The sequence below is a fragment of the Calidris pugnax genome, unplaced genomic scaffold (genome assembly GCF_001431845.1).
Source record: "Calidris pugnax isolate Ruff unplaced genomic scaffold, ASM143184v1 scaffold17, whole genome shotgun sequence".
Classification (NCBI taxonomy): domain Eukaryota; kingdom Metazoa; phylum Chordata; class Aves; order Charadriiformes; family Scolopacidae; genus Calidris; species Calidris pugnax.
The window spans coordinates 11,403,796-11,429,546 of NW_015090794.1; the positions used below are offsets into that span (position 1 = coordinate 11,403,796).

Below are 25,751 nucleotides of genomic sequence, written 5' to 3' on the forward strand. Positions count from 1 at the left end.
CCAGACAGACCAGCAACACTGGTTCTGACTAAGGATGCGTGCAGTGGCACCGGTGACTCTCTAACTCCTTCCTCAGGAGCTGCTCCTTCAACAAAGTTGAAGAAACTCATCTTTATTACTCCTGCAATGTTTCACCTAGAGTACCAGATGAGGCAGCAACATTTTCTTCAATCTGTAATTACTGTATCACTTGTTGTTTTAAATACTCCAAGGCACTCTTCAGGATAATTTTGCTTCATTAAATGAGCGAGATAAAAGGTAGACGTTTTGTGTTTTCCTTCTATTTCATTTTTTATACAAAGAGCTTGTTCAAGGTAGTAAGGGAAAATAGCTTCTCAAGAACAATATTGAGGTGATTTTCTATTGCTTTTTGTCCTGTAAGCTTCTTACAAGGGAAAAAAAAAAAATCAAATAGATTCTCTGGAAGAATTGACTTTGTAGAATAATAACACAGAAGGAAAACGGGAGGAGGACAGATGGGTAAGATGCACATACTCTCTTAACAACAAAAGAAGACATTGTTTATTTATTTTTCAAGGCCATTCATAATATGTGATTGTTCCCATGATGAGTTTTTTTCCCCAAGGAGAATGGGGAAAAATGCTCAAGTACTGCATATTTCAAAAATGTAAGTTTCTTTTCTGAAAAGAAAAACAGTCTAGAAAAAATCTATACAATTGCTTCTGCTGCTACAGACTACCATTCAGATACATAAAATCAGGTATAATTTTGTCACCTCCTTATATAACTGACACTTACTACAAGAGATAACTTGTTATCTCATTCATTATAGAACTCAAGTTATTCCCTAATTTTGTAACAACTATTATGAAATACAAAATGTGGTTGTCTCCTGTACAGGATTCACTGATAAATCCCAACAGTTCTAGCTGTGATGGCTGTTGAACTAAAGATGAGCAGAACAAGCTATATTCTTAAAGTATCCTATCTCTGTCAGAAGAACGTATACAAACCTAGATATCAAGTGACTGAAGAGGTCAGTCAATTTTATACATTTTTTCAGTTTGTCTGAATGACCTTTTCTTTAAAATATCTACTTAACCCTACATCCTGGTATAAAATGAATTTTCTTCTCATTGCAGAAGAAAAACTTTCTGCACCCAAAAATATATTATTATGAGCACTTATTGCTAAGTCTCTATTTTAAACTTCAAAGTAAAATAGAGAGAAAGTAATTTCCAGGTGATCTTGAAACAATTAAATATTATGTGAATTTCCTACATATATTTTATTAGTATTAAAACAGAACAGCACATATTAACAGAGCAGACTTGTCCTTTGCTATGTAAAGGAATTGAAAGCAGAATATAATTCTGCACAGATTCTTGGCTGAACTGAACAACTGAAATGAGACACAGAAGAATGACCTTGTGCGAGCATCTGACAGAATCTGCACATCAAAGACAGATCTGAGATTAGGTACGACTAGAACAAGTTATCCCATATATTCTTTCTGATGTGATATTTTTCTACAAAAATAACTTGTTGAATAATTAAGCAATCAGAAGTTGAAAAAGTAGGTCTGTATAGCTCAAAGTGTTTATAGGTTAGAGATCTGAGAGACATGATCAATCCTACGATAGAACTGAACACAGCATGGCCCAGAGATCAGGGCTGACATACCTGTGTTCTCATAAGGCTCCCAGATTTGTGGATGCTTTGAAGAGCTGAATTAGTGCAATGAATTCAGAAGCGAAGAATTTTGTGAGACAGAACAAGTATACAATTCATTGCTGTATAAGTAATGCAATAAATCACACTATTTACTTCCCACTAGAAAGAAATGTCCCCTTGCCATCTTTTGTCCATAGAGTAGCAACAGAAGCGTGGTCTGTAGCCTCGACACCCTACTGAGTGCAGTGGGAACACAGAGAGATGTGCAGGCAGCACCATCCTGCTCACGGGATGCTTCCCTGTTGGTTCTAGGTTTAGAGAAGTGAGAGAAGCTTTAGGGAGGTCTTTACACTAAAGAGGGCAACTGCATGTGAATACTCAGTAAACAGTAATATCATAGTTTTGCCCACGGGTCAGAAAAAAAAAGATAATGTTTCAAAGCATCAGTTAATAACCCTGAACCAAATGAATCCTAAATCGGGAATCTGTGCCTGCCTGCTGGTTTTCATGTTGCTCAAAAAACAGGAGGGGATGAACCCCTGCTGGAGTTCTGGCCCTAGCCAGTACGCTGAGCAGAAGCTGGAATCTGAATTTATCCTATTTACTCATATTTTCTAGATCAAATTGTTTAAGTCAAATGCAGAGACATTCAGGTACATGTATTATAGAAGAACACTTTCCAGTGCCTGTAATCATCATTAAAGGACATTAGTTTGTATATATATATATATATATAAAAACAAATAGTCATATTCTAGAACAAAAACCAAATCCAAATGGAAGTTAGATTAAGTTTAACCATTATTATTATTGAAATACTTGTTTTGCACAACTAACCTGGTCTATTTCTTTTGATAAGCAAAATATCTAACCTCTGAAATTTCCAGGCAAATTTTACAGTTTTTAGTAGTGAAGCTAGTTAAATAAAATCCATGCTATTAGTCTACAATGTGCAGATAATATGACTTCTAAGAATTTTGCTATTAAAAAGTAATTTAAAAGACATGTTAAACCATTCACAACACAAACAATAGAAAAAACGATACAAAAATTCACACACAAAACAGTATCAAGCACAACTGAAACCAAAATCTCACTACTTACGTCATGTAACCAAAACCACGTACAATCAGAGCTCATGCTCAACTACAGAGCACAACTGCTCAGGAATTCAATTCCTGGCTAAAATAAATGCTCTGCAAAGACCTCTTTACCACGCAGGGGCCGAGACTCCCAGATAAACCAGTTACATTTGGTGTGCTGGGGCTGGACACTTGGGTGTGCAAGAATCATTGAGTGGGGTGATACTCCAAGTTCTGAAATAACTTGATTTATGTAAGCATTGTTCTTTTGTTATGTGTATTGTATTACATAAGGTTTGGCTCTCCTTTCTTATCACATGCCCTGACTTCCCTCAAACTCGTATTTACGATAATAATAATTACAAAATAAGCCTGGTTTAGGGTGCTTCAACACTGCTATACGTGCAATATGCTTGGTACAGTTCTTCATTGTTTTCTCTGCTGGTTTTACTCTGCCATTTTTCAACTTCACCCATCCAACTAGGCATCATCATAGATGAAAGAAAAAGCTGTTTGTTTCTATGACAGTACTAGGACAATTAGCTGTTCGATGTTAAAACAGCTTTTGTAATATTTCTATAGCAACAGAAGTCACTCAATGGTATGATTTAAAATAATATGCAGGCAAAACAGGAGAACCTGTATTTTAGATACTTGAGAGGAATTCCAAGCTCTTCACCTATACTTCATAACTACCATCGTTATTTCTTTGCCTGTGACTTGGTAAACTAAAGTAACACCAGTTCCTACATACTATTCCAAAATTTTCTGCCAAATATTAAGTATTCAAGATTGATTTAAGTGCCATTTTAAAACCCGTTTTAAATAGTGATCTCTATCTATACATCAAACAGACGAACAGGACAGAATGTAGAGAAGGGAAAAGGAAAGTGTGCATACAGGTCTATGTAGCCAAAGCAGCACACAAGTACTAAATTACTCCTACCTCACACAAGACAACTGAGATGTTCCTAAAAAGAGCTGTGCTGTTTCAGAAGTATAATAAGAGAATCTACTATTAATACAGCTTTGTGAAATAATTAAGTTGTTAATGCAATACCTTGAAGCACCATTCAGGGTCTATTTTAATTATTCACAAAAGGTTTCTCTGGACATTTTAAATTATTTAAAAATAACTTAACATGATGAACACTGAAGCAAAAATTCTATTGTGAAATTTAAATTTAAGTCTAAGTAGCTACAGATTGTGAAAAAGTTTACTGAGTAAACACTGATGCTTGAATATGAAAAATTTAATTTTTGTACACATAGCTTGTTCTGTAGTAACAGATAATACAATTAGAAGATAAAAAAAATAAAATACTTTAGTTGTATGCTTATTAGTCTTTTCCTTACACGATTGCCTGCTTGGTGTTGGACAATTTCTTGCCATGTCATTTGTAGATTTATAAACATGTAATACAAAACATATCAAAAACAAACATTTAAATGTTGTCTGTGGTCAGACTGAGTTCAGTGACACAGGGGAAAACGGCAACCAGTTCCCTCTCCATACTGCATTACGTATCAGAAAAATGCTAATCAGTGATTTTCTACCAGGTTATATTTATACAACAGTTGTACCTCATAATACCCTGATTGTCTTAGTTAACTTGTCTTTGATTTAGATTTGTTTCTCTGAAAGAATTTGGGGTAGGGGGAATTTAAAAAGAATAAATAAAAAAGAAGGGCTGTAAAGGAGAAGCCTCCAGAACAGAAATTGCTTTCTGATGCAAATATGGCACTGTTTAACATAACCATGGGAACTGGTTTAGTTTTGAAGTCCTTGCTGAGAACTTGAGGTCCACAGAAAGAAGCACACATGACCACTGTGGGCTTCTCAGTACTACCCTATATCTTAAGGAAGGTTAGCACACAGTCTGGCTGGGACATAACACAAGTTATGGCTGGGACATAACACTTTGGGACACGCAGACAGCTGAATACCTGCTATAATTTTATCTCATCTGGTCCTGAAATGTTTCCACTGTGAAAGCAATTGCATTAACTGGTAACTTGTTCTGTGTGTAGTCTTTTCACTTTCTATAAGCAATTTATAGATACAGTCACTGCACAATAACATGAATACCCATCATTAAAACACTGCTTCTTTCAAGGCTTGAACAAACATCTAGTAGCTTAAGCATCAAAGTGTGAGGTATCTATATGGTGCAGCCCTAAACCTCAGCAATGATATTTAACTATCCGCTCCAAAAAACGTTACACTTCATATACCACGTGGAAAAGCATGCTAGATTCTTTAGTTTGGACCTGTTATGCCGCTATACTGTACAGTACCCATATTATATGCAGTATAATTTAATTCTAGAACTTTCCTGAAAGATTGCAAATACTATTTTTTCATTTGTTTGCTGAAAGAAAAATTGGAGGTAATATTTTTTGTTCCTTTCTTCCTTCACTCATATATGTCTACCCCCTCAGTTGACCCAAAATCACATAACCCGGTGAATAAAATACACACTAAAAAAACCCCCAAAACAACAAACTTGCATAGCTTTAATTTTGATTGGTTTTTTTGTGAATGCCACAGGAACTGCTATTTCTCCCAATAACTGCCTGACGCTAATATTTTCAGTCTATACATGGTCTGAATATTGGCATCCACTTTACATGCTGTCACCCACACCATCAGGCACTGTTTTAGTGCCCTGACACAGTGACGAACGCTTTAAACCCTGGAGAGAAAACAGATGAGCAATGAACAACACAGTCCTAGCATGGATTCTCAAGTGAACATTTCTTGATGAAAAGAAAGACAATAACTTTACAAATGTTTCCATAATAATAATCCAAATCCTTATGAGTCACAGTAGAGGAAACTTGCCACAGATTCCTGTGAAATATTTACAACTTATCACTTTTCAGCCAAATAAATGGAACCATGTTCTGAATCACCGACTCACCCAACTGTTACCAGGGAAATTTGCAAAGTCTATCCCCTCAGTCACCCCAAAATCACATTACCCGGTGAATAAAATACACACTAAAAAAAACCCCAAACAACAAACTTGCATAGCTTTGATTTTGATTTGTTTTTTGTCTACCCCCTCAGTTGACCCAAAATCACATAACCCGGTGAATAAAATACACACTAAAAAAAACCCCAAACAACAAACTTGCATAGCTTTGATTTTGATTTGTTTTTTTGCGAATGCCACAGCAACTGCTATTTCTCCCAATAACTGCCTGATGCTAATATTTTCAGTCTATACATGGTCTGAATATCCCCCAAAACAACAAACTTGCATAGCTTTAATTTTGATTGGTTTTTTTGTGAATGCCACAGGAACTGCTATTTCTCCCAATAACTGCCTGACGCTAATATTTTCAGTCTATACATGGTCTGAATATTGGCATCCACTTTACATGCTGTCACCCACACCATCAGGCACTGTTTTAGTGCCCTGACACAGTGACGAACGCTTTAAACCCTGGAGAGAAAACAGATGAGCAATGAACAACACAGTCCTAGCATGGATTCTCAAGTGAACATTTCTTGATGAAAAGAAAGACAATAACTTTACAAATGTTTCCATAATAATAATCCAAATCCTTATGAGTCACAGTAGAGGAAACTTGCCACAGATTCCTGTGAAATATTTACAACTTATCACTTTTCAGCCAAATAAATGGAACCATGTTCTGAATCACCGACTTGCCCAACTGTTACCAGGGAAATTTGCAAAGATGGGAAAAAACAATTGACAAATGTTTGGCTTATTTAACTTTTCGGAGCTACCGATTCCCTCCCAACATTATTCATGCAGCATTTCCACTAGGAGGTTGGATGATTTCTGCTCTCTTTTCCAATCTTTTATGAGCTGCTTCCGTAGTCTAATTAAAGCAGAGAACCCAGCTGTCATCCCCTCTACTTCAGAGAGTTAAGGGAAGGACTCCAGGAAATTCACTCTTCAGGGACTCCACAGGGATAGTCAGGATCTAAGATTTAGGAATTTAATCCTCAAGCTCTAGATTTCTCAGAGCTAAAAAAAGTAGCTAGTTTTGCAAGTTATGTTAGGGTCTGGTCCACCTCCTGCATTTTGGTCCAATGAGCCTAATAGCACACTAAGGAATTCACAGACAAGTAAGAGTGTCATTTAAAGGAAACAATTAAAAACACGGTATTCCTTACTGGAGACTGGAGCCTGACTGGACTTAACTTTCATTCAAGGCAGCAGCCTCACAGATCAGCTGGGGAATAACCACAGTGTCTCAGAAAGCAGCAGGCATCTGCCTATTGGGGATGGGGTGGAACAGCAGGAGTTCTCAACTGCTCTGCCACTGAGCTGACACCAGAATACGACTCACAGGTATAGAGTCATACTGGCTCTTGCTCTTTCTGCTTCCCATTTGCTCCTGCAAATGTGTTGCAATGTTAATTAGGCAATAGCATGATTAAGAATTCTTATACTTTCTAGGAAAGAAGAGAGCTACAAACCCATTCACTCACTGCTCGGAGGCTACATCTGTCACCACCAGTAACCCATGTTTGCCTACTCTTAGAACACTTAGCATGAAAAACATGAATAAAATCATCAGGTTTTGTAGAATCAACCAAAAACCACTTCAAAATTTCTTCATAATATAGACAAATTCTATTTCACAGCTTTGTAAAACTGACAATCAAATATTATTTTTCCCAGGAAAGGTAGAGTAAGCTGTCTGTCTCTGGAAAATACTGTGATCCTGTTGCCTGTATCTTTCTCCATAATCGTCCATGTGAAATGCACACGTCTGCACTACTGAGACTGTAAAAATCAAGCAACAAGGGAAGTGTTGACTGCTACCAGCATCTGCCAGCAAGACTTGCATCGTATCATTAGGGCTATATTATGTCTGCAACCTCTTGGCCTCTAAAGGAGGCAGACAGAGCTAGAGAAAGGCAGAAAATAGGCCTGGGTGTGCAATGGCCCATCACAGTGCTCCAAGCCTCCCAATTAGGCCATGTTGTAGACCTGCTTTGCCATCACTGCAGGAGGAAGGAAATTGAGACAGGGAGCCACAGCTGGGAGATGCAGAGAAGTTATGTCTTGCTTAAAGCTGGGATTTTAATGCCCTTGACACTTTAAAACCCTTGGCAATTACCTGCTCCATTTGTGCCTAAAGCTGGCCCTCATGGTAAGTTTCCCTGAAGGTGTTGTAGCTCATTAAAGAAAATGCAATAAAGTGTTGGCTGTGGATCTAGGAGAGGTGGCATCACTGCCTGACAAAAAAAGTAAAATGAACTACTGCAAACTGTATAATCACTAATGAATTTCTTTCCAACAGCCATAGGTTAAATACAAATGTCAACATCAGGATCTCAAACTGTCTTCAATTTAATCAGTTAAATGGTCAGTGCAAGCAACTGACTCGAAAGATAAATATTTAAAACAAAAATAGAAATGTCAGACCAGAGAAATGCCTACTTTGCAAATCCAATTAAATAAAATCCCCAGGACAGATTTCATAGTGATGTTATCCCAGTAGTATTTCTGTACGCTTCTGTATTAAATCAGATCAATATAGGAATTTACTTATAACTGATTTTTGAGAGACATAAGCAATATACAGTAGGATAAGTTCCCTAGGAACATAGTGAAAAGCAGTTACTTTAGGTGAGAATGATAGAATAATGATCTTAATCTTACAGTATTGAAAATTCCCTGTCCTTGAAAGAAACAACACATCTGTATCAGAAGTAACAGTATTCTTTCACTGGCACAGTGAAGTTGTTACAACAACTTTCTAACACAAAATATATGTTTATGGATGTACCAAGGCTTAAAAAAATAGGTATTTGGTACTTATATTTTCATACACAGGAATTGGGTGATTCGCACATCTGGTTGTGTTAGATTATCTGTTCCTTATAGAGTATTCTTTTAAATACATTTGGCGCAAAGTACACCAAAATGGGCTTCGATGTTTGCATTTTGTTTGGAAATTAGCTAGCCCAGTTAGTTAACTGTGTAAAAGCAGATTGTGTCCCACGTGAAGGGAGGATACTCATAAGCCAGGTACTATCTTGGGATGATGTGACAATTGCAAGTGAAAATCTCTCCTCCTTTCCATGAGAAGTTCCATTAACTAAAACCACAAATATATGCTGCTTTTAACCATGTGCATAGCACAATGTGTTTCCTAGCGTAGAACAATTATCCCCCATTATAAGTCTCAGTTTCTGAGACCTGCAGTGATGGAATATTTCAGAGAAAGCCGAAAATCTGCACTCAACGCACCTGTTATCAACACCACACCTCCTCGTCTGGATCAACAAGCCTCGGATTAAAAGTCAGTTCCTAATCCTTCTCTTTGAGAGGGAAATATCTACGCATTTAAAACATCATCTGCTTCATTCCTTTCAGTTCAAACTCTTCTGCACACATTAGAAGAGCTTATCTGCAGTCCTAGACATGCCATAGAACGTCAAACTTACGTGCAAAAAGAAAATAGGGAAGAGTGATAAATTTGACAGTGGTCAATATATTCCAAAATTTTAATCAAAATCTGAATGGTGTAAAGATAGAACGCATCCTAATTACATAGTAAGCCAAAACAGCATTCACATTGCTTTGATCTATTAAGTATTGTACACTCATAATTAAAAAGTGCCTAGTAACACATTTACCCGAGAAGAGTTATGATCCTTCAGGAAATATGGCTGTTCATTCTCATTTATAAATTCAAAACAACTTGCTTTACTTTTTTAAGACAAGATAACATATATTACACAATATTTTTTATGAAAAATTATCATTTGACCAAGAAAACATTTCTAAAAGAAAACATACAATTAAAAGTCTCTCTCTGCTATCTGTTTACAGATTAGACTTCAAGTCAGTGAACTGAAAACCCAAACTAGTTTTACAATCCCTTCCCATTGCCAGCTCAAGGAAATGTCTTTCAGAGTCGTGGCACCGCTACTGAAAATACCAGTTTCCTGAGTCTAGAAAGTATACTAAAAAGAGTACACAGAAAGTCACAGCTACTTAAAAGATCACTTTTTTTTTTTCCCCCTACTGCATGAGTAAATCCTACATACAGCCAAGTAGAAAAGCCTTACACTTGAGATTCAGCAGTGGAGCTGAAGTAGAAGAGGATCACTGCCATAGCTGGTAACTACGGGGGTATGTGGGCTCGCTCCACTGTGGATAACCAGAGCTTTCTTCGCTAGTAGTATAGAAAAAAAGACCAGGTAACCTGGGCAGCCTGACAAGCTGCCACAGGGATTTATGAATTTTACTAGCCCTTCACTGGTGGAAAAAATAAAATGACACAACTTGATTTCTTTGACTGCTTGAGGAGTTTTTCTAAGACAAAAGGCTTTTTTTCTCTTTTATCCCAAGGTTCCTACTAGGTGCCTAGAAGATTGTAAACAAGACTAAAAATAAGAGGGGAAATAATTTTACAAAAGTTGTTATTCTATAGTAAAATGACTTCTGGAGTTCTTATTTCTCCCCCCAACCAACATGTCATTCTTATTTGGGCCATGATCTCCAGAGAAAACTTTGATTGCAGCAATGATTATTCATCAGGAATAAGTCATTAAAACACCTCACTTGCAAATCTATTTTTACTTTCCAAACAAAGTGTGAAATGTTGAAGAAATACCACAAATGAGAACAAGCAGACTAATTTTTAAAGTTATTATTTCCATATCATTCACTTAAAGTGCCATCATTAACCTGAGCATGTTGACATTTGCTTTTGTGAACTGCATGACTTTTAACCTGACAATGTCTTTGTCCACATGCTGCTAAAACCCCTCTGCCTTCAGAAATGACAACCAAAGTGCCACTTAATCCCAGGCACTCTGACCATATATTTAACTATGTTCTACAGTATGCTAGCTGACAACTGTACAAGCAGAGGAATATTCCGTTCTCATGAAGAAAAATATCATCAAATTGAATTACTGTGCTAATATGAGCAAATAAAAAAACCCAAACCCACTGAGTGAGATTATCTGATTAAAATTATTCAGACTTGCTTCACAATATAAATATTTTTGAAGAAGGACAGCAGGTAGTACAGTATCTAGTCCATGCAAATTTATTAGCTTTGAGCTTTAACCCTACAACTGTCAGCCCTGATTGGAAAAATTACATTCAAGGTTTTGTAGCAAGAAGTGATTAAGTGCATTTACAAAGTGAGGACATCAGTTCCCAAGCTACCTAACATCAATTAAAGGAGGCCAAATTAAATCGATGTTCTAATTCCACAAAATTAATGGTAACTTTTTTTTAATAGATGTAACAACATTTCCCTCAGGTCCTGTAATAAATTCTTATCACAGCAACTCATGTAGAAAGTAAATGGTTACCTATCCATGAAAATCCAATGTTTAAAATCAGTTATGGGAATGATGACAATAAGGTTACTACTGACTTCTGTGTTCTTCTTCTGGGCATTTTAAATTTGATTTATTGTTTCAGAGTTCTTTTAAACACTAGGAAAGCATGAAAAAAACCCCAACATACTCATTCATTATGGAAATATTCAGGAAATATTCATTTTTCATATTTGTTCATTTTAAATAGAGCATTCAATCTAAACTCACGGGATCAGGAGCTAATTAAGGTTACCTGTAATTACTTTTAATCAAAATGCAATCATATGTCTTTACAACATTTTATAAAAGGAAAAAGGGATAATTTTTTTCATTTTTAAAGAGTTTGGTGATATAAACCAAATACACAGAGCTCAAGAGCATGCAACTCTGATATATGCATGTCAGGAGGATAGAACTAGAACACTAAACACATATGGGTGTAATATTGTGAAGCCTGTTATCAAAATTTTGCCATTAACTGGATGTGGACACTAATATAAGCGAATGTGGGGTCTTTACAATAAAAACAAAACAAAACCAAAACACAGGCCATGCTCTACAGGAAGACAAGCACATCTGATGACTCCCTGCTCAAGAAAATGAAAACAGAAAATCCACTGAGTAAAATTCAGCCTTGTTTCTGTAGTTGGGATCATAAAGTGCTTGATTAATTGCTTAAAATATTTTGTAATACTACAGTTTTCTAGTGTTAACCATGGCATGGTCACTTCCACCTTGAGAAACCTTTAAAAATTTCAAATACATATCTTGATGAGAACTACAGCACCTACCCTGAAAAGGAATCCACCCCTTAAATGCAAATACACTACTCTGTAAGTCTTTTGTTGGAAAAAAAAAAAAAAGCATAACATTTAGAATTGGAAAAAAAAAAAATCAAAGTGAACATTTTAAATATAAAAGGAAAACTGGACCATCTTATCCAGAAGAAGAAAAGTCTAATGATTTGTCCTCTGATAACATACTTGAAGGCATTTCAGTAGCAGCATAAGAGTTATTAAGCTACTGACTCTACTATTAACACTGGAATTCTTTGTACCTTTTGTGACAAAACATATTCCATTTTTCAAACCCAAATCAATTAAAAAAATAGAAAGTATCACAGCAATAAAGAGAATTTTGGACTGGATCACAGTATTCTGACAATCCTAGAACCTTTTTTTTTTTTTTAAAATGGAAAATATACCAACATTTTACCAACCTTTTCTGCAAAGTGTTTTTCTTTTGACAACTTAGTGTCTCCTAGTGAAGGACTACATGGTCAGAAAAAACACCCAGAAATTAGCCAGTCTCTATATGGACAGTATAGAGACTAAGAGATCAGAGAGATTTTAGATGCAATTTTGCAACCTAGAAGCTAATGTGGAGCCACCAACTATTTATAGCAGAGTATCTCAATGAGAATAGCTATCAGTGATCAGGAATTAAGAGCCATATCACCTGTGGGAAAAGAAGCTCAACTAGTGGCTCATGTGGTTCCTAAACTTTCATAGTCTTGCTACCATAATGCACTTAGAATTACTGGAAAACACATATTTGACTACTCTATATGACTCCTTTAATTTGGTATTTAAATTATTCCGTAAAAAGTCATAAACCTAACTTTACAGTTACAGCCACATTCAAAAATACTTGTTACTGCCATTCTAACTCTTCCTGAGTTTTCTGTAATGTCTCTCCCAAAATACTGTACTGTTTCCTACTGAACAGTAGAGAATCAGAACTGAACATACTGTCCTTATAACAATGAAAAATGTATTTTAAAAGTTTAACAGAGACAGGACTAAACTAGTTGGTTTGGTTAGGCTTTCAGTTAATATTAATTTAGGTCTTAATCTGCTACTATGACTCTCTTCTCAAAAGCAGGCTTCAAAACTAACTTACAGTGTTAAGTTGGCTTCTTGTGTTAAGTCAATGCAAAACAAACTAAACCAATGAACATAATATGGTTCTTAGAACACTGGCTTTATAAATTAAATACGTTCTTGCTGTTGATTTAGAAAGACTGTTTTGTAACACAGGTTTTGTAGTGATGCATCGTAATTCATTAAACACTGCAGATATTTATTGCCTCCTAGAACATTCTTCTGGTCTCCTGACAATTGGTGGCTTTACCAGCATGTAATCATCTATGTTTATCTGTAGATGCCCTTCTGTTATTTGTCAGAATAAATCATCTAGAGCTCAAATACTATGCTGTTTTCAATTTCATTTTTTCAAAAATCACACTGTATGTGAAGAGCTGTTCAGCTGGGAGCTACTTTGCCTCCCCAGAGAAGTTACAGCATAAACATTCACTGAATCTAGAGCAGGAAAGAAATTCTCTTGTTATGTTTGAAGTCTCAGAATGTAAAGTCTGCAGAAAAAAGTAACTGAGTTGGAAAAAAAAAAAAAAGAAGATTGAACTCTGAGCTTCTCTAGATGATTTGGAATCTACTCTGAATTTCTTCAAATCCTATACACTACAACATTCACCATGTCCTTTGGGGATAAAGGGCACTAAGGAAAAAGAAAATGAGATACAGCAAGGAACAGTAATTTTCAAGCCAACTGCTGTGAGTTAGTCTGTTCTGTTATGGAAACCTTGTAAGGATGATCCTGAAGACTTTAGCCTAGTCTCATAATCACAAACTCCCAATCAAACAGACAGTACCCTTTGGCTAGGAAAACACTTTAGTCATTCTGCAAATAATTCATCATAATGTGAATAAACCCCGTTCAGAATACAGGTAACAGGAAACTCTTCATCAGCCCAGAAATTAGACTCCTGTTTCAATGGCAAAGAAACATGGAACTGCTGGGGAAAAATAACGTATCTCAGCAGCTAAAACATACCCTGGGCTGCACTCTGTCATGTGCCCTTTTACAAGTGGAGATGGAGATCTTCTGTATCCCACAGCACAATTGCTTCACCCCCAGCAGAAATATTTTAATTATGCCAGCTGAGAAAACTCAAGACTGAAGGTGTAGAAGAGGAAATTTTTTTACTATGCCATGTTGACACTTCAAAGTTGTCCTTACTGAGAAGGAGAAAGGGATATATTTTCACCCACTACTTGCTCAGCTTCACTACTTTCTTCTACAACATGACAGTCTCTCTCATAGGTCTATTCATCTATTTTTCTCACTTTTGTAAGACTGGGCAGGAGTTTCTCTCTCCCATCCTCCCTGAAGCAGATACACCACAATTACCCACACCACAGGTAAATCAATAATACAGGTACTAACTGTATTATTGCCTCTATTATAGCAGTATAAGCATTTCTCCCAACGCCCACTCCAGTTTTAAGTTTACTCAAACCTCCTTTTTACAGGAGAACAGGAAACATGGGTAGTGGCCAGTCAAAAATGAATGGGAAAGCAAACAATTTTAATACTTCAGTCAAAAGAAAAATTAAAATCAGCACACACACACACAAACACTTCCCCCAGACAACATCTCCTAAGTCTGGCTATTCACCTTTGCTGCAAGTATAGCTAATAAGTAAAGCTTTTTGTTTAAAAGGCACAATGTGAAATGGCCAGTAGCACCTTTCCAAAGCCTCCTTGTGAAGAAGTCCCAAAGCAAAATGCTGTTTGGCTCATAATTGCTTTACTTGTGAATTAACTTATGTAAAACCTATTTTTAATAAACCTATTACTACCCCTAAACATAAATCTATAATACTCGGTAACTTCTGAAACCCATGTTTTTGATGGAAAACTACACTACTTCTGCACTTCAGTGGGGTGGTCTGTCTTCTCCAAACTACTTACATTTCATCCTTAATATTTTACCAGAATATCTGTTTTGCCCATTTCGTGCACACTGTTAAGCAGCAGTACAAGGCTTAATAAGTACAGTCCTTTCTATATTTTTACATAATGCTGTTTTTAAGAGCGTCTTATGCAGCCACTTCAGGGCTACTAGTCTAGTGCCTTTGTAAAATATAACTTACTCTTTCACCGATGGGGCGGGCTTATTTCTTTGCACATCATCAAGTACTGCCTTACTTTAACTATCAGTAGACCTGTCTTTGACCTGTACAAAGAAAATGAGTATACTGATAATATTTGTGTACATGCATGCACCTAGAAGGCGCAACTATTACATTAACCTCAGCTCACAGACAGTAAATGAGAAAACTGATCATATTTAAAGCTTTAACAGGTGTCAACCCAAGTTAACCACAACACACTGATAGGTGCTTAGCTGTGCTTCAGACTGAAAGCTCTTTCTCGGCACTTAAACACAAAGGTAGAAAACTAGTTGACTGAGGAAAAGACCAAAAACACACATTGCAGTGATTCATTCTATTACATTAATTAAAGCATTACATTGTTGAACTAAATAACTGCTGGAAAAATATCTTTTCTGACCAGACACTGCAGTCCACAAGCCAATGGGACTTTTTCCTGTTTAGCAGTGAGGTGTGGGGACTGAAAATTAACAATTTAGACTCTCCTTTATATGTCTAAGCTTCTATCACCTTCTCGCTAAATTAAGATCACATTCACTGCTCTTAAAAACTGGCACAGCTCCATTAAAGTTTATCAAGCTCTGCTAATTTACATGGCAGAGAACTTGGCCTGTGGTTTGTTTAAAGGTTACAAGCTTTGCCTGCAAAGATTACAATTCCACATGGAATTCAGATAGTCTTTAATTTTTACAGCAGCCCACGTCAGCCAAAAGGATTTTGCTTTAGACTATCAATAGAATAGAACAATGAAAATTTACACCACATTTCTATATTCTTATAAGTACCTTAGAAAGGAAATTTTTATCATATTATTTTACACTGTACCCGTGAAACTCCATCTTTCCCCCTGCAGTTACGAATTATTCGCGTTCAATATTGAGATAAATGAAAACTATTTTTTCCAATTATAGAATTAAAAGGAAAATAAAACATATTTACTATACTTCCCAATAACAGAATTTCCAGTGTAGTTTTTCAGTGTATAAACTGAATAATCAACTATACCCATGAAAACCTGATTTAGAATAATTAGTCAAAAGAAAGAGAACAGTCCCCAAACAAATTCCACTAGGTCTGAGGATGGAAACATAATTATAAGTATCAGAAAAAAAACTTAGTTTGAAAGGAGTGGCTACTAATGTGAATACTAATGGATTTTCAACTAAAACTTCCTTTTGATTTTTATTCTGCGATTACACTTCCTTTGCTAACTATGTACTTCATAAAATGACAATTGTTGCCAATGACTTTTCACAGCATATGGCCAAGAGATGCATACAATTTTAATGCAAAGAGCATGCAAAAGCCTTCTTAATGTTAATCCTTGCAGAAGGAAGAGGTTTATCTTCAAACAAAGATCTACTTAAAGATGTTTGTGACAGCTGAGGAATTTATCTCCAATTCGTTTTCCCCATGGTGTGCCACACTGCTATTTTTCCCAGAGCAACATGCAAGAAGCAAACTAAGATGTCATATACATAATACAGAGATAAAAAATGACCCTATTTCCATGTCCATGTGATAAATGGAATGAAAGTTCAGTGAACACATATTTGCACATTAATTGAACTGCATGATTCTGTCCTGTTCAATCAAGTCACTACTGTATGTACCACAGGAAATTTTTCCCCAAGAATCATTAAACCAACTTTATCGCTCAAACACATACACATTTTCACCTATTTATCTTCTTGCCTTGCCAAGATAGAAAAAAAAAATTACCTCTGCATATTCACATGATTGAAAACACATATACAGGAATTTATATATTACTACATCACATTAATGTGATGAGAATCTGAACTAAGTGTCACCGTTCACTGTAATAATCAGAAAGCAAAGGTACTTGATCAACTTTTGTAGCCTATAAATAATTAGAAAACATTCAGGCTTTGAGAATATTAAGTTTTCCCTTAGAAATCAAGTTTCCTTCGTCTGATTTAATCATAAAGATCAATACAGCACATCTACAGTTCTGACAGTACGATACTCCTGAAATTCACAACAAAAGGACAAAAGTGTGATTGATACGGCATCTTTAAAATCTTCTTCAAAACACATTAAGATTCTTGTATAGGCAGTGAAAACTTAACATTTAGCAAGAAGACATACATTTAAACTAAGAAACAGAAACAATAAACAAAGTGCACTTTCAAGTCAATACAAATCCCTCAGTGAGACTAACTTATATTCATTTTGTTGCCATTAAATTACTCACACATATTGCTGAAACATTCTGGAGCCACATATTCATAAAAATGTGTGTGTATATATATGTATACATACAGAAAATACATATATGGTGGCTTCACACTCATCATTATTTCATTAAGTCTAATTCTCCTCAGAAGCCTCTGTAGGAATCTTGTCCAAACATTCTGGGTGGGGGTAGGGGAGCAGCGTTGTAATCTCTAAAACCCAGGAGGAAAACTTCAATTTCAGACTTAAAGGTTTATATTAATCTAAACAGCCTTGTCAGAAGTTGCATAGATCTGGGTGAGAACACTTCCCCTTTAACAGCACACTTTCCAAAGCATAATGAAAATCCAGTCTGAGCAAAAAGCCAGACTTACGTGACACTATGTTCCATAAACAGCTTTAGAGTCCTGACTCTAAAGCCTGACTCCTGACTCAGGGACTGAGCAGCATTTGAGTGATGAAGGGGCAAAAAAGAAGTTCTAAAAAAAAGGAAAAACAAATCTAAACAAACAATGAAAAGACTGTTTCCAGAGACAGGGACTATTTTATTAGGGAAGATTGTGCATCTTTGAATGAAACAAATTTAGGCAACTGATTTAGTCCATGGACCATTTTTCATACATACATTTAAAAAAAATAAAAATCCTAGTCTGAAACCTCTGTAGGTGATGGATTCTCAGCTATCAGAGCTGCACATAAGAATCTGCATGGTATAGTAATGACAAAGGTATTAGTCATATTATGATCTTGTTTTGCAATCACTCTCCTAGAAGCACCACGAAACATTTGGGTGCACCTTCAGACTGTACTGGAACAGCTGGAAAAAAGCTAATTTTTAAGACCTTACAAGACTCAAACTGAGTAAGACAATTTATGTGACTTTGCCAAACCGGATGACAGCTAATGCCTAGTACTTATTGAAAGAAATTAAGGCTAAAGTTCCAATCACATATTTTATAAATGCTCTTTCTAATAATAATACAGAATCAGTAAATTAGTCAACTAGTTGTGTCTAAACTGATGTACTGCATGATCCAATATATTTGGTTTTTTATAAAAGTTTGTAATTTCCATTCGTTATCTTTTGTTGAACTATCTGCTTTTCAATGGTAGAAGCTTCTACTTCTATGAGTAAGGCAGTCCTCAAACCATAAATTATATCCTACAGTTCTGACATCATTTATTTTCATAGCATTATACATGCCAACCTTTTGACTACTCAAGATCAAAAGAGTTGCTCTCCAGGCTCATATTTCACTATAGCTCTCATATTTTATGCAGCAAATTAGGTTTTACAGTAGCAGCTACAGCAAGACTGTCTCTCACACTGCACAGCTTAAAATTACTGTAGAGCATTTCATATTGAAGGAGCACAATCCTATAAATTCATACTGAAGTAAAAAATAGATGAAAATTTTCTATAATTCCTTCCCATCCATTTTGTATAGTTTTTATGTGTATATACGTAACTAATGTGGTTAAACCTCAAAACTATAAAAGGCCTTTGGTAATAAAAGTTGGAAGGGAATCTAGCAAACAGTAATGAAAGTAGGTATTTTACGTGTTCAGAGGGGGATGCACTCAAATCACGTTCAAAGGTCACCTACCAGACACGCACTGCTATGAATTTCTTTTCTGCTACATTTGGAATGTCCATATTAACTTGTCAAGATAATTGCTACAGCTGGGAGTTCCCGTCACTGACAATCAAGAGTTTATTAGGTATCTGAAGACACAGGTAGATGCTCAGCAGGATTTATGTGTGACACTGAATTACCCAGACACCTTTCAGTGGGAGTTCAGACCCTTACTCAGCTTATAAGCTTGTAAAATACTTTTCAGTGGAAATTATTTATGGGTAAACATCGAAATAACAAGTTCTGCAGAGTTGTAACTGTTCAGTGCTAAAAACCTGACATGTAAAAATTACTTTGACATATGATTCTTGAATTTGCACTTAAAATTATGGATATTCCTAGTAGTCATATAATAAACAATTATCAATCGATTGCAGTTATCTTTTTAAAGTCATACCTATTTATACAGAATTTGTGACAGTTTATGACTCAGTGAAATTTGAAAGGATTTCAACAGATCAAGCAAAAAGGACCATCTTACTGTAATAATTATCCTCTTGATAAATTATTAAGTACTGCTACAAACTACATAGATGGTAAAACCCTTAGAATAATCATCATTATGACTATATGGAAAGCATCAGGCTACACTTGTACAGAAATCGCTGCTGTTCTTTAAAATGCAAACATTTTCTTGCTCTAAATAAATTAAAGATATGAACATAAAAATACAAATAGGAAATTCTTTATCAGTCATCATGATTGATCACTCAGTGTCTCCTTCCTCTTTTATGGAAGAGGGAATGTAGAGCTGGATAGGATTAACAAGGCATAGGTTCAATCAAATGTCTCAGCTGATGCAAAGTATTGATGCATTAGAAAAGGGAGAGGCTATAATCCATCCATTCATCTGGAAACAGAAATGGAAATATCTTCTGTCCTGAGCACGTACTTACCCTGGAGTGATGGCAGACTACATCCTTGCATCTTAAGTGTGCTTTGGAGAATAAAGTAGGACACAGAGGCTAGTAAGACTGAATGACATGTTTTTATCTACCATGGATTTTTAATACAACACCTACAAGTTATTCTAAGAGCATCCGACCAAATAATCATGTTTCCTCAAATAAAGTTTCCATTGATATCATAGTTTGCCTATAGAAATAAATCAGGCCACTGAGACTAAAAAATTACTCCTATACTAGCAAAAAACTAAGTCTACTAAGAACAGAGCACACTGCAATCTATCAAAATAATAATAGTAGAATAGTATTGATAGATGCCTATTTTCTTGGAAAGTTCCGCTATGTGTTTACACATACTCTTTTACTGACTCCTTTTCAAAAATGAATTAGTTCACTTTGGCATTAAAACAAGAAAAAAACAGATAGTATTGTCCTGCTGGCAATGCAACTCCATGGTTCTGCTACTGACCTGCTACACAACTGCCTCCACTTCGCTCCAGCCATTTTATGTATTATCTACCTAAGCGTTCAAGACCTTTGAAATACGGTGTAACACATTCCTGTACACAACCTGAAAGACTCAGACTCCAACTGGAACCTCTAGGCATTACTGTAATGCAAACAGACAATAATATCAGCAAGCACAAATGCTCTGAATGGCTTTCAGACCGTATCTGCTTAAGACACCTTGCATATGCATCTCTCACATCATTCATGCAAACGTATTTCCACAGCACCACAAGCATATGTGATTTTTCATAAACATTTTACAAACAACAAATAAATGAAACAATCGTCTGTCCTGCCAGAGGATTTTTTCTCCACTCTCCACCCCACACACAGAGCAGCAAAAGGGCGACTGAAGCATAACACATTTATTAGCCTTTTCAGCATCATGCTACTCCCCAGGCCTGACCTATTCCTTCCATGTAAGGGAAGTGGGGGGCTTAACAATGACATTTCCTGATAATCAAGGACCTCATGGATTGCCGTATACATCAGTCACAGTTTTGTTATCATTAGAGCCATATTCTGCTTACTATTCTGAGGTTTTCCTTAAACTCTGATTTAATAAACTCCATGGCTTTGTGCTGATTTTGATTTCCAGTTTTATTGAGACATTTTGGCAGCCCTTTCTTTTTGAAAGTAAAAAAAGGCCGCCTTAACATTCCTCACAAAAAAGCAGGCAGGGAGCTTACACACAGCTATACTAAACTTGTATTTCAATCAGGCATGACCTCCAACTTCTCACAAGAAGAAGGGCTTGAACTTCACTGTATCATTTATTCAAACATTGGGGAGAAAAACAGGGATCATAAGCAGCTTTCTGTTCTCTATTTTGGTAACAGCTTTTATTTCAGAAAAAGGAAAAGAAATGATGTTTTCCCCAACATAACCATTATTTACACTAACAGCTAATTAGAAAGGACGCTCTGGAAAAAAATCACAGTTTACTGAATGAGACGTCTTTTGAAGGGGATAAATTTATATTCCAAAAAGCAATAAAAGGACCAGACTGCCATATACCTGTATTAGATAAAGTCAGCAGACCTGTAAAGAGTCATTCCTCAAACTGTGTTGTTTCAGAGAATTACATGGAATTTTTACTATAAAGTATTGTGTCCATTATGGCAATTTATACAGTGGACAGCTGTATACGACACTGTTGTCAGGCCCAATTTGTATGACATCAACACAATTGGTTATGTGTTTTATTATGCAAGAGACCAGAGTAATTTTTAATAAAAAACTTTGTATTTGACTACTCATACACAAGTTAATTCTTTTTTAAGATGCTTCTAACTTGCATATTTACAAGACTATGACACTACAAGACAGAGTGTAGGCAGATTTGGCAATTATTCATGGAAGGCTTTGCTGCCGACAGCTTTGACTCTGTCACTATTTGTTGCCCCTTTGTGTTAAAAGATGGAAGAAAGGTCTTAGGATTACTTGACAGCTTCTTCTAGATGTATTTGTTTCTCTACAGTTGGTACGTAGCAACCAGTGTTTGGAAAAAAAATACAACCTTGTTTGTATCTTCGTAAGACATTCAATAGTAATACAAACATGCTAAGTTCTCATTCACACTTCATACAAAATTCAGTAAGGAACACAGCTATGTTAAGTAACAGAAAAAGAGGAATAATCAAATTTCAAGACTGCTTGGATCAACCTTTCAAGAGCAACCAAATAACAGTTCTAATAAAAGATTTTAGAAAGCAAACATATATATTTTTTTTTTCTAAAAGCAGACTAGAGATTTTGCGACACAAGCACTATACAACAGCAAAGAACCCAGGAGATCAAATGAGTTAAGATATGATGCAAAGGTAAGCCCAAACACGGCTATTATGGCTTGTACCTTTTCATGAAGACTTAACACACAAAAAAACTACATCAGGCAAAACACGAGGCCATTATGCTCAAACCTGAGGAAATCTCTTCTGTGTCACCTACACAGTTATTTAAGGAGTGTTAGCCTCAAAATACACCAGAACTGTACTATGCTATGCGTAATATACAGTGCACTATGTTGGTCCAAAGAAGAAATCTTGGGAAATTTGCTATTATGTCAAAGAAGTCATCTCACTTAAGTTGAAAACTGTCTCCAATTCAAAAACTCAGCAACCAGTTCTGCATGCTTATTATTCTTTTTAGTTTTTACTTGAGTGAGTTATTCCACTGAATTCAGTAGGACTATTTACAAACACTACTGCCCTGATTCAGAAAAGCACTTAATTATCCTTTACCTTCAATTAGGATTTTCCCTGGATTTTATTGTGGAACTTCGGCATTCCTTCTGAGTACTTTCATGAATGGGAGAAACAGCAGCTAGTGATAACCTCTCACACACAAGTTTGTGTTTACTAGGTCAGAGAGTCCATGGGCTGAAGCACAAAGGCCAGTTAATAAGCTTTTTTAAAGAACCATTACTGTGTTAACTCTCTTAAGGCTTTCAAATAGACAAAGTACTAACAAACAAAGCAACTCAGAAACTTGTTATATTTCTAGAATTTTACACACATAGAAGAAAAAAAGTATATGGGAACATTTTACAAATAAGTGAGCACACAGATTTTATAAGGGAGCAAAACTGATAGTAGAACCTGTATACAATGACAAAGCTAAGCCCCAAAAAACCCCATAACAAAAGAAGAAGCTGGAAGTTACTATTCATTACTGAACTCTATTGATATAAGAGCAACATACATTTAAAACAGGGCACAATAGAAAAACCAGATACAACTCCTACTCCTGAAACTCTCTGAGACAAGCCAAGTATGCAAATGAATCAGAACAGCAAAACTGAACACTAATATTACAGTCTTAATCTAAATAAAAGGGAATTATGTCATTCCTTTACAGTCTGCAAGTGAACTTGTGTCCTTGTTCTTTAAAGTAACTAGCACAGTTTATCTATTCTCTTTAATAATACAATTTAATTTAGCAAGGGTTCATATTAAAAATTTATCTGACTACAGCCGTTAGAGTCACCTAGACATTTTGTCATAGTTAAACATTAGCTTTGGAGTACATCACAAATTCCCTACTGTGAGGCCGAGACCTGTTTCATATAGAAACACTCTGAGCTTCCAATTGACATTACATTTAAATGAGTCAGTAAGTGTGCACTGAATAAAAACATGTCAGTTATTAAAAGTGGAGTGACTTAATCTACTGCAATGTTCAAAAAAGACAAATGCAGTAGAACACACGTTAGTGGTCACAAGGGACTACTATTTTTGCTTTAACAATCAGTTATTCAAAATATACTCCAATAACCTTAATATTTTCACCTGTGTAAGACCCATTAAGATCATTTAAGGTACTCACGCATTAATATAGAAGTGGACAGAATAAATGGGAATCCAAAGCGATCAAACCATAGCAATGTCAAGCACCCAACACAGGCAACATACAATACAGTTCCAGAATTTAACAAGAATTCAGCTAGTAGCCTTCTGCAATAAAGCTAAACTTCTCCCCCATGTCCCAGTCTGTTCAAACAGCTTATGTCACATGGTATCAGATAAGCGAGGTAGCCAGGTATGGACTTGGAAGGAATGCATGCCAACCTCTGAAACCAACTTTGGAGCAGATACAATACCTTCTTTGCTGTGCAGCAAAGTAGAAAAATTGAAGGGCATAGGGAAAAGACCAAAAGCCACATCCTGTTCAAGTGAAATTATAACATGGGCTTAACTAAGCCCTGAACTATGCAGCTTCAATGCCATGGAAATCTTGAGGAAGACCTATGTAATGCTAAAACTTTCCAAGGAAAGCTTTATCAGTTTAAATACTGTTATAACAAGACAATAATTCCCAAGATTGGCTCATTAAACACTAGAAGCAGCACAAGTGCCATAGTGCCAAATCTCTTAAATTTTCACCCCAAAATTGTAAGAAAGCTAGCCCCACTATCAAAACTGCAGACAGCTATTTAACATTCCACCAGTATAAGACAGGATTTCCTACCTCGGCTTTGCTGGCAGTCAGCGCTGTCAAAACCTGAAAATTACAGGAAAAACACATTAGTATTGATTGAACAAAACAGGAGTGGGATTAATTTGCTTTTGAGGTAACTGACATCAATTGGTTGTTATGGCTTGAGGGAGAGGAACTGAAAAGAACTGTCTTTCACACTGTGAGGAGACCATTCACCTCTCATGCACATCAGAAGGCAGAACCATGTACAAGTTAAGTATACAGTAATATTCAGGAATATTGTGTAAAAACTCAGAAATCAAACCAAAACAGAGCTGAAATTTTTATTTTTTTTTTAGTTTTACTAATTTTTAATTTGTTTCTGAACAGAAATGATGTGTAATGAAACTATGAGCTATTTTAACACATCAAGACAATCGCCAGGACACGCTTTCAAAACAAACCAGCTTAGTTTAACAGGTCTAGAAGCAACAGAGAGTTTGAAGAACACATTCCATGTAAAATGTGAGCTTCTTCTCACTGGTGCTGTACTGTATTGGGTGCAGGTGCCTGGGGTTTGGCAATAAAGGAGCCGGAGGGGGCCCAATGGAAAGAAGCTGGGCCCTCTTCCAGTTCTGACTTAAAGCAACCAAGGCTGCACTTAGCACAAACCTACTTGTCTCCCGAACAGCCATGTGGAACTACAGCAACGAGCTCCCTCTGCCAATCCAGGAATTAAATTGAGCTTTGTACCTCTGGCTTTAGACACCAAACCATACCTAAGTCAACTACTACCACAAACTTGCACAAAATTCAGTTCAGGCGATACAGATATAATCGCCATTTATATTAAAGTAATGTTAATGCAAACACTTCAAATAGACACAGATATACTTCAATATTATAGGTCAAATAACACACATTAAGCTAATAAGCTGTTATTAGACTATGAAGGCTGATAAACTGTGTTTGTAAAACAAAAATCTTCGTTAGAACTTTATGTCACAATATTGTCACAGCCTTACTAGGTTGAAAAACCCTTAACAATCTCCTCACAAATTTAAGACTGACACCTAGCTATAAATCTGTCTTAATGAGTACAGATCTTTCTTTATATTGGTGTTAATAATCACTTTTAAAGAATATCACCAGTTCCCCGGCTTTTAGAAGTAGGAGAGGCAGCACCCAACCATGACTCAAGTTTGAGGGGGAGGGAAGGAGAGCAGAGAGTTTACTGAATGGAACTCAGCCTGTGTAGCAAAAAGACAACTTGCGTGGAGAGCTGCTGCTCAATAGAAGACATCTGTAGATTCACCAAAAAATGATTTCAAATGAATTTAGGAATGGAAATGAACTCCTGTCACATCACAACAAAGTACCTGCATTCACAGTCAGTTATTCAATTTAACCTGATTCAAAAACAGATTCTGCTCCATTTAAAATATGTATCTTTTGTCACTAATAGGATTTTTGAAGGCTGCTCAAGAATTTCTCTCACACAAGCAGAACTTAGCTTATTTAAATTCCATTTATTTACAAACAACCTATCACCT

General features: G+C 36.0%; 1 protein-coding gene across 20 annotated transcripts in view; it reads right to left on the reverse strand.

Moving 5' to 3' along the window:
• Nucleotides 1-25,751, reverse strand: part of RBFOX1 (RNA binding protein, fox-1 homolog (C. elegans) 1) — a 1,244,625-nt gene that overhangs the window by 938,248 nt on the left and 280,626 nt on the right. For all 20 annotated transcript variants that reach the window (XM_014936484.1, XM_014936479.1, XM_014936480.1 and 17 more), the window contains exon 3: nucleotides 24,250-24,282. In XM_014936484.1, coding sequence (XP_014791970.1) covers nucleotides 24,250-24,282 — 33 coding nt within the window. The remainder of the gene's footprint in view (nucleotides 1-24,249; nucleotides 24,283-25,751) is intronic.